At 42.2% G+C, this 10,522-nt stretch overlaps 1 protein-coding gene across 1 annotated transcript in view; it reads left to right on the top strand.

The window, feature by feature from the left end:
- The window catches only part of LOC122533800 (dynein axonemal intermediate chain 2-like), an 11,019-nt gene extending 4,368 nt beyond the window's left edge, over positions 1 to 6,651 (top strand). The window contains exons 5-10 of the mRNA XM_043663863.1: positions 1,052 to 1,229; positions 2,358 to 2,794; positions 3,509 to 3,780; positions 4,332 to 4,598; positions 4,994 to 5,586; positions 6,348 to 6,651. Of these exons, the coding sequence (XP_043519798.1) occupies positions 1,052 to 1,229; positions 2,358 to 2,794; positions 3,509 to 3,780; positions 4,332 to 4,598; positions 4,994 to 5,586; positions 6,348 to 6,651 (2,051 nt within the window). The remainder of the gene's footprint in view (positions 1 to 1,051; positions 1,230 to 2,357; positions 2,795 to 3,508; positions 3,781 to 4,331; positions 4,599 to 4,993; positions 5,587 to 6,347) is intronic.
- The last annotated feature ends 3,871 nt before the right edge of the window (positions 6,652 to 10,522 follow it).

Below are 10,522 nucleotides of genomic sequence, written 5' to 3'. Positions count from 1 at the left end.
TATAATATACCATAATACTATAAGTATGTTATACTATACTGAGAAAATAATAAAACTAATAAATAATAAAACTGAGAAAATGTACTATGAGTATACTAAGTATAGTATACTTATAATATAATATACCATAATACTATAAGTATGTTATACTATGCTGAGAAAATAATAAAACTTAGAAAATATACTATAAGTATACTAAGTATAGTATAACTGTAGTATAGTATACTAAGTATGGTATATTATACTTAGAGTATAATATACCATAATACTATAAGTATGTTATACTATACTGAGAAAATAATAAAACTAATAAATAATAAAACTGAGAAAATATACTATGAGTATATTAAGTATAGTATACTTATAGTATAGTATACTAAGTATAGTATACTATAATATAATATACCATAATACTATAAGTATGTTATACTATACTGAGAAAATAATAAAACTAATAAATAATAAAACTGAGAAAATGTACTATGAGTATACTAAGTATAGTATACTTATAGTATACTTATAGTATAGTATACTAAGTATAGTATACTTATAGTATACTTATAGTATAGTATACTAAGTATAGTATACTTATAGTATAGTATACTAAGTATAGTATACTTATAGTATAGTATACTAAGTATAGTATACTTATAGTATACTTATAGTATAGTATACTATAGTATAATATACCATAATACTATAAGTATGTTATACTATACTGAGAAAATATACTATAAGTATACTAAGTATAGTATACTTATAGTATAATATATTATAAGTATACTATAGACACTCGCGTTCGTATTCTATATCAGCTGGAAGCTCGTAATTCGCGTAAGAGTTACGCTCCAACGCGACTCAAATCCAACCGGCTCTCGGTTGGCTCTCAGATTCGTCAACGATCCTATTGAAACGAACACGATGAAGATCACTCGGGATAAAAAAAGGAACTCTCTTTCTTCTCTCTCTCTCTCTCTCTCTCTCTCTCTCTCTCTCTCTCTCTTTCTCGCATAATCCGGATTATGAAACGTCTGTACCGTTTGACGAGCAGACAATCCGAACAAGCCTTACATGGGCTTGGAGCCTTCCTCGCCGTGCGTCTGCTGCGAATTTAATCCCCGAGATCCTTCCGTCCTTGCCAGCGGTCTTATGACGGGCCAAGTCTGCAATTGGGACACCAGAACCGGGAACACGCCCGTCCAGTACTCTCATCTGCTGTACAGTCACAGGTAAGCGCGTGGTTCGTCAGATTTTGGCTCAGCGGACTAGCCAGTAATGAGACTTTCATTGCGTAGTCTTGTCTGAATCGCTTTGTGATATTATAATCGTATTATACCTTCATTGCACGGAAAATTATTGTTCCTCATTGACGATGGAGGCTAACTCTCGTGCATAAGTTGCGTTGATTAGTTGAGACTACTTCGTTAAACTCCAGTTCCAGTAGAATGACTTCTGTTTCGCGTGAAACCACCAAGATGTGGACTTCCGAGGAGATCCTCCAGCTCGTCTCTTGATGAATTTTGCAGCTGTCCATCTAACTGGTTGCTATCACAGAGAGGTGCGAGTTCCAGTGTCCTGGATCGTACTGGCGCACTTTTGACTGTACCAGTGGAGAAACTGACTTTCAGACAAAACTCTCTCTTGGTAGTTTCGTAGATGAACTCGTCCTCTGGTTCGTCCCACGACGAATCCTACAGCTGTTGATCCGACTGGCTACTATCACGGCCAACGTGATGCGAGTTTCAATGTTCTGGATCGCACTGGCGTATTTCTGTGTACGCTGTACTAGTGGAAAAGCTGGCGATTCTCGGAAATGGACTCCACTTCAATTAGCTTCTATCACGAGAGTTCCAAACGTGTCCTTGGCCTGCAACGAACGCGCCTGACTGACTGTACTAGTGTGATTCCGTCTCCAATGTGACTTTTATCAGACAAGACGATGCGGTTCAAAGGTCCTTCTGCCTCCAAGGACCAGAAAGTTTCTTCTTCTATTCGAATTCTCTTGAAGAATGTGACAAGAAATACAGGGGGAATTGTTTGACATTCTTGCGCTAACAGAGGGATTCCCTCGGTCGTTTGACGAACACTTCTTCCAGAGAGAACGCCTCGCTGTTCCGAGTCCCAATATCGAGGAATCCTCTACGTCTCCGCGTCTTGTTTTATCCGTAAACCATTCGGTCGCGTCGGAGTCCGCAGGATGTTTTCCCTGGGTTTCATTTCGCACTGCGACGAAACGTAAGTTTCCCTTTATTGGGAAGCTTCGCTTCTGCCTTTAGGACGTGCCTTTAATGCTGCTAGAACACCTCCCTCCCGGTGGTTCTCCTGTCCCCTTCACTTATCGAAACTTGACGTTTCAGAGAGTTCGCGAACGCGGTGAAGTGGCTGCCGACGAAGAGCAACACGGAGTTCTTCTCGACGTCGAGCGACGGGAACGCGATGTGGTGGGACACGCGGCAGCTCCGGCAACCGGTCGAGATGCTCATGTTCGACTTCGAGAATCCGAACGAGCCGGACATGGACCGAGCGATCGGCGTCTCCTGCCTAAACTTCGGCCCGATGGTCGGCACCATGTTCATGTTCGGTCTGGAGAACGGTGTCGTCGTCACTGGCTCGAGGAAAGCGCGTACCAACGTCGAGAAGCTGTCAGTTAGGTTCAACGCTCACTTCGGCGAGGTGAAGTCCGTCGACCGGAACGTCTTCAATCCGCTGGTTTTTGTGACTATTGGCGACTGGAGAGCTCGCGTTTGGGCGGAGGACACCAGAGAAGACTGTCTGGTTTCCACTCCGTATGTTAGTTTTTTCTGTAATATTCACTATCCCTGTACAGGGTGGTAAGAAAAGTTTGTCTTGATCCTGAATTTCAAATTTCTCTTTTTTTTTTTTTTTCCATTGTATTCTACTCACCAGGAAGGTAAATCTTTCCCAAGGAACCATGGGTCGCAACAGTACTCTTGAAAAATGGCAAAAAGTTTCTTAATCATTTAACACTGCGTGCTAACAGCGACTTTATGGTTATCTATATTACGTAACGTTTATATTTCGAACAATGTTAACAGTCAGTTTTATCATTTGATTATTTAGACTCACACTGCTATGCAACGACTGTGATCAGTCAAACGTTAGTGAAACCTAATACGAAAATTATTTTAAATAGGCATCCAGAATCATAAAGTCGCTGTTAGGACGCGCGCGTTCACAGTGTTCAATGATTGAGAACCTTTATTGTCATTTTTCAAGAGAGCTACTAAATTGCGACCTATGGTTTCTTTCGAATAGCGTCACTTTCTTTGTGATAAGTAGAATACGAAAAAAATTTCAACCTTGAAATTCAATTCGCCAGAGTGAATTTTGCGGCTGATTGTTTTTGCACGTATTTCCTTATCAAATCGACGTAGAATTCATCTACTTTTCTTTCTACCCTGTACAATTCCCAACGTTAGATAGGCAATATTTGTGCTCTTGATCGAATTCGACCTGCGTGATCGTTTCATCGGTAGATTCTTGCGAGAGTATCCAACGGGCGGCTGTTGGAACAAGGCGAGATTCTCTGTTTTCTACGTAACAACCGACACCGGCCAACTGCAGGTCTGGGACATTCTTCAGGGTCTTCGCGCGCCGGTCTTCACGCTCAAACTGTGCGATGAGAAACTCACTGCTCTCGCGCCTTGCGAAGAGGGTGCTTTTCTTACGATCGGCAACTACGCCGGCAACGTGTTCCTCGTTGAACCGAACGAGTTCTTTCAGACGTTCGACAGGAAGGACAGAGCCGTCCTTTCGGAGGTAAGCCAGTGGAGGAAAGTCGCCTAATATGGGGAGGTCTAAAATCTTACCGACTGTGAGTAAGAGGTGCTGCTGTCTATCCATAAAGAAAAAAATAAGAAACCATTTAAATAAAAAATAATATAATTATAATTGTCATCTTTAGAAAAGATATTTTAAAACATCTTCAATTGTAATTATTGTTGCCTTTATAAAAGATATTTATAAAACATTGTCCTATACTGTGAACACCTGCCCATAATAAAATTTCTGTGGACAATATGATTGTGGGAGATCACAATCTGACAGAAAAAATTTTTAAATTTCTCTATTTAGGCTGAATTTATGAACTTCTAAAAAGAACGTCCACGGTATTAGGCGATTTTTTTATACGACGAACCCGATTCTTTTCAATCGCGTGAAACAACAGAGCGCTCTCTACGCTCTCCAATTTTACACTCTGGAAATTTCCCCTCCGTTTATAAACTAACCAAACTAACATCGCCGTCTAATTTCCCGACGATCGAACAGTTCCCAGTTTGGAAAAACGACGGTCTTCCCGTCTCGTTTAGTATTTAGACAGATGCTCGAAGATGACGAAGGCAGTGGATCAGCGGATAAAGGAGATCAAGCTGGCGCAGAGGATCGCGGCCGAGGATCAGAATGCGGATCCCCAGGCCAAGGACAAAAGGAGGATGAAGTCGAAAGTGAGCAAGGTGCGCGAGTCGAAGATAAACAAAGAGCGGGAGAGAAGCACGCAGAAGGAGAAGAAGAAGATCAGAGACGACGTCGCGCATCTTTTGGAGGTTGAGAAGAAGTACTTCGAGGCAGTGCAACAGGTAATGAAAAGCAATCGAGAAATCGATGTCTCAATAGATTGTCCTGAATCCCAGTAGATTCTGCAACTTTGACATTCGGATTTCTATTTTCTGTTCTCTCTCTCTCTCTCTCTCTCTCTCTCTCTCTCTCTTTCAAAAAGCGATAAACGTGACAAACTGTTAACGAGCAGAGGCGAAATCAAATTTACTCGGATGAAATGAAACTCGCTCCGAGTTTAATTCGAAAGTTAAAAACCAAGCGGCTGCAGGTGCAATTCAGAGACGGCAAAACAAACATTGGGATTGATCGAACATCCGAACGGGAGCGAGAGCAACAATAAGAGAGACATGGATGTTTAATACTTGCGATTTTAATTACACTGTCACTGATCTAATTCAGTTGTTCGTTCGCCCAGGGTCTCGAGGCCTACGCGTCCGAAACCGATCCGGACGTGATTCCGGTTCTGATACCGACGGTGGCGAGGAAAGTGGAGAAGAAGCCAAAGACGTCGCGAGTAGTCGAGAAGCTCGACGAGGAGCGGAAGGTCTATGCGAGGCCTCGAAAGTCCCTGATAATAGTCAAGAGAAAGCCGAGAGCCCCGTTGAAGTCGGTGCTACGTGCGGTGGAAGTGCCGAGAGAGGACAGACTGTTGATCTCTCCTCTCGATCTGATGCCGGACGAGGCGAAGAAGGTGAAGAAGAAGAAACGCAAGGCGTTGTTCGTGCTGCCGCAGCCCTGCAAGGGAGAGATCTGCAAGCCGAAGGTCTGCTGCTGGCGACCTGGCGTGAAAGCAGGAAGAAAGAGGCGATCGAGAGGAGAGAGAAGATCGACTTCGGGCTCTGCTGTTTCTGTTAGATCGGCGGATAAATGGAGGCGTCGCGGTATGGAAAGCAGAGCGCTCAGAGAAATGCGAGAACCGCCTACGGTGCTCAAGGAGGAACTGCTGGAAGCCATGGCGGAGATTGAAATGGCCAAGAAGCCTAGGGTTCGATTATCCGTGAAAGCTAGGTAAGATTTTGTTATCTAATTTATTTTAATTATTTTCTTACATTTTATATCAATCATTTAAATTATTTCTCTTTCGCTACGACGATCGCCCGCTATTTCGCACTGTTTCGTATCTTGTCTCGCTACTCAGATATTTTTCTAGTGTCATTTCATCGTGTTTCATTCGGTTTGTTGATGTTTCATGTTTGCCTGATGTTTCGTTGCTTCTCACGTGCGAGACGGTCCATTAATATCGATACAAACGCATTTTGCATCAGTCTCGAGAGCCTAAATCCCGTCTGAACGAGATGCTTAATTTATTTTGACGAAAACTGCGAGATTCTCTTGGCTTCGTGTCAACATTTGGTTGGTCAATGTTGCATCGTCCTGCAAACGCGTGGAGAGAAGAAATTTCGATTTCAGCCGGCTTCGGATTTCTGTCCCCCCTTGCAAAAAAAAAACTTGGCTCCTCTTTGTTATGTACAGCGATTTGAGTTGCTGATTCAAGAAAAATCTTCATTTACAATTCTCCTTCAATCTGAGAGAAGGTCGAAAAGATCGATCTCGCGGAAAAAGTTAATCGAAATTTCTTCCTCGTTTTCTTCGCGGACGAGTTTCGAAATTGCAGAATTCGCTCGTTTACGCTTCTTCTTGCTCACCTCTCCTCTCCCCATGCAACGAATTTCCATCGAGTCGCGCGCAAACTGTACAATCCCAAGTCATGTCAGTCAATCAAGGAAAAAATTTTGTTAAAAATCGATAAAATTTTGACGTCCGCCCAGAGTTGCAAAGCGCCCGCCTGAAAAGGCAAGAGTGATCAGATTGGCGAAGAGCGAATCGAGAGCGGTCGGAGAGAAGGACCTTCCAAGGACGGAGGAAGTGAAAAGGAAGAAGAGAACGATACAGGATCCGTGCAGCCCACCGATGAGGAACATCGTCGAGGAATTGTATCTGACTATGTTTGGCCAAGCTGCCCGGGCAGCATCGTCGGAGGAAAAAATCGTGGGCAGAGATTACTTGGAGGAGTACGAACGGGCAAAGAAACGAATTCATCCGCGAATATCGGAGTTCCGGCACATGGAGTGACAGTTCACCGCCACTTGGGCCGCGAAACGATTAGCATTCGAGAGTTCTCGATCAGATCCTCCGTGATCCGACACACCGTGGACAGACGCTACTTAATGTAATTTTAAGCTCAGTTTCATCGACAGTCGGCAAACCTCGCCGTATAACATTCCGATTCGCCGAGGTTTTGCCTCGCAGGGATTAAGCGGCCCGCTCGTTAATACACCTTGTAATTTAAAGCGACGTCTCTTCCGTACGGTGCAATTTATTTCGGCGAAGCGTGGAAGCACGCCAACCGGGTTGCACGGCACCTACGGCCACCGCCAGGTATTTATCGCGTTGCGTTTTGTTCCTCGAGAGGATTTGAATTAAATTCCTCCCGATTTTCTTTCGCCCAGCTCTCCTTGTGCACGAGAAGGAGCGAGAAAAATCGGAGCGAGAGGGAGGGAGAGGAATAATCTTCGCTCCTCGTAAGGGAACTTTTATCGCTAATAAAATTAGTGTTACGTATTGTTATTGTTCGCGTATGTACATATATAATTGTAAGAATTTTGCACGCGTGCCAGTTTGCGCGAGATGAAATAAAATCGGCGAACGAATCCCGACGTCGAATGTGGTGTCTTTTGAAATTTTTCCGAAAAAACGATCCACGAACGAACGTTCCACGGGATCCCAACGAGAGAGGAGGAGGTGTTTTGCTTTATTTTGCAGAGTTTCGTCGAAAACGGGAGGGTGGAAGAGCTTATATAGTTCAGCTTTGGAACGTTTTCGAGATCGTCGCGTGATAAACTCGAAAAGGAAGGTCTAACAATCCTGACCGGGGGCCAGTTCCGGGCAGAGCGATGCAAGAAGACATTTCCTGGCCTAGTCCGCGACCATGTCCAGACCAACTTCCGGACCACTGGATGGTAACTCGCATACAAAGACATACTTGCCGCTTCTGGCGGTAGGATACGTCAATGTCGGGCGATAATGCACGATGAAAGGGACTCGATGTCGGCTTTAAATTCGCGTTTACCAGTCTCTGAAATCACTCGAGAACTTTCGACTGTCATCTCGGGTCAAATTCGAGAGGTTAAACGTTCGAGAGGCGTGTCGACAAAAATTGAAACTGTGGAAGAGTTTTCCTTCCACTTCGTTTCTGGTCGTCCAAATAAAAAAATCCTGCCGTTTTCCAAACAGCAATTGTCGCCTCTTCGCGAATCCGAGTGCGCCGCGCGGGCAATCCGATTAATCTGGAAAACGGGAGGAACGTTTTGCGCGCGTTAAAAAAAGGAGCCCGGAAGGGAAACGAAATGGCAGAGAGGTCTGAAATACGAGATCCGCGAAACGTTTGGCGAGAGTCCAGATTCCGCGGCGTCCGGATTCACGATCGTGCCCGCCGAGCGAATCTTTCTCTCGAGACCGAGAGATGCTGCTAGTAATCACCGATTTCTCCGGCGAATATTCAATTTCGAGGGGCGCGCGACTTTGAACGAATCGGCCAGCAATTGCCTACCGCCTCGTTTGCCTAGCTGCGACCAGCTTTATCTTCGTCTCAAAAAGATCCCGAATCCGAATCGAAACGATCGAAAACTTTGCTAATTTAACGCGCAGCCTTCCCCTTTGCTATAAAACGTGCAATCCTTTGAGCAAAGTGGGTTCCAGACGATCGAACGACTCGATCCCGGTGCAAACGGCTCGATAATTGGCAAGCTAGCGCCAAGTTCAAGTATCACAGGGATTTCGATAAGAGCGCATTTTGAAAGGAAACAAACTGTGTGGAAATTAGGAAACTTTCAATCAACCAAAGTTTCTGAACGTTACCTTGAAACTACCGAGATGATGGAAACGACCGATTCGTAATTTTTATTCGATATATTACAGACGTAAGGCAGTGTACTTTCAGAGATTTAAATCGTATTTCACAGTTTTTCCATTTCTTTCACTTTAACATCCTTGATGAAAATTCTGTGCCGTAGTCTTTATTTCAAATTTTTTGAATTAACATTTAATTTTAAAAATTTTAAAATTAACTGATAGTCTCTCACTTTAATATCCCCGATGAAAACTCTGTGCCTTAGTTTTTACTTTAAATGTTTAAAATTAACCGATAGCCTCTCACTTTAATACCCCTGATGAAAACTCTGTGCTTTAGTTCTTACTTTAAATGTTTAAAATTGACAATTAATTTTAAAATTTTAAAATTAACAGCGATAGTACCAGTGTTAATTTAAGCGTGCAACACGGCTGATCTTCACTTTTCGAATATCTCGATAACCTACAAAGAGTAAAGCTAACGCAGGCCCGGTCTCGTCTCGAGGATTTCGACCAGCTACCTCAAATATTCCCTTATGCTGGAATATCGGCGCATTTTCTTCGAACTGAAACAGCTACCTCGCGAAATTCCACGAAACGAAGCTAATCGGATTGCGCGTTCGATCTTGGCTCACGCGTTTCCGCGATATCCCTGTGATGTTTCGCGATATTCTATTCACCACTGCGGCGTCATGAAAAATCAAGGAATTCCAAACTGACGTTTCTCAAGAATACAAGCGAATACTCCCTTCCTACGTATAAACGACGTGACAATGAAAATGGAAGATTATCCGGCCCCTCTTACGTCATTTTGGGATCGTTGAAAACCTGTTAATATCGAGTTTGACTCACATAATTCTCGTGGAAATTTTCTAAATGTTCAACAATCGTAATTATGACTGCTGTAATATCTTTGAATAATTTTAATACATATATTAAACAATCTTTATTATTTTTTATTTTATATTCAATTATTTTACACATACTTTAATCTATCGATTGCTAAAATTTAACGACAGAAGATTATTTATTATATTTAATTATATTTTTAAACTGTGAATAAATTTATTTATTCAACATTACCATTATTATCTAGAGTTATATTAAAATGAAATTTTTGACATGAAATAATAAAATTTAATAAACTATCATCATGTGTATATTTATTGTATATATTGTCATTGTTATTATGAAAATATTTAATTGAATGATTGTTAAAAACCTCCCAATCGAGTTAAAATCGAAACGTCAAGCATCGAAATATTATAATTGTCAGTTAGCTTTTAATTCGCACAATTCTCACAGAGATTTTCTAAATATTCAATATTCAATAATCGTAATTATGACAGCTATGATATAAACAGAGGAAACTGTTCTTCAGAGGAAATGGAGAGAGGAGTTAATAAGCGAAAGACATGTGGAGAGGGCAGTTAATTGGTTAAAAACAGGAAGGAATAAACATGTACTGCGTGTATAATATTGTCGTGCATAATAAGAAAGCGTGAGATATTAAACGATATTAAATGCAGCATGCAATTTGTAAACCAAGTTCGTTCCTCTATCTTTCGACGCTGGAACTATCGTTAATAGCAAACAAACAAAAAATGATAATTAAATAAATTAAAAAAGTGATCGTAATTGTGTGCGTTCGCGAACAATGTCCCAACTTGTCCTACATCTATCTTGCGTTTACGTTTCGAAGAAAAATCGTTCCACAGGACGCAGGTATCTGTAATTACGTCCTCGTTATCGCTGGTAGGGATTCGATTCTTGCCAGAGCGTTTGATCCAACCTGAACGTAACCTTGTTTCCACCAGTAAGAAGATTACATTGGAGCAAGTGACAGGGACGAATCAAAGGGTATCGCTCTGGGATATCGTGTAATCCCGCAAGTAAAGCGAGTCGATCCTTTGCTTAGCGTTTCCCCGCCTGCCCGCCGCGTCGTCCCGCAAGCCGCAAGAAAACTGGAAAAACGGGAAAGCACTCGCTTTTACCTCGAGCTTTGTACCCATCGATTATTTGTATCTCAAACGCTTGCACCGATCTCCCACGTTATTTCTTTCCTTTCTTCTTCTTTCTTTATTTTTTTTTTTTT

The sequence above is a fragment of the Frieseomelitta varia genome, unplaced genomic scaffold (genome assembly GCF_011392965.1).
Source record: "Frieseomelitta varia isolate USP_RPSP 00005682 unplaced genomic scaffold, Fvar_1.2 scaffold_555, whole genome shotgun sequence".
NCBI classification, from domain to species: Eukaryota; Metazoa; Arthropoda; class Insecta; order Hymenoptera; family Apidae; genus Frieseomelitta; species Frieseomelitta varia.
The sequence above is the reverse complement of the archived record's forward strand: the minus strand, read 5'-3'. Positions and strand labels throughout refer to the sequence as shown.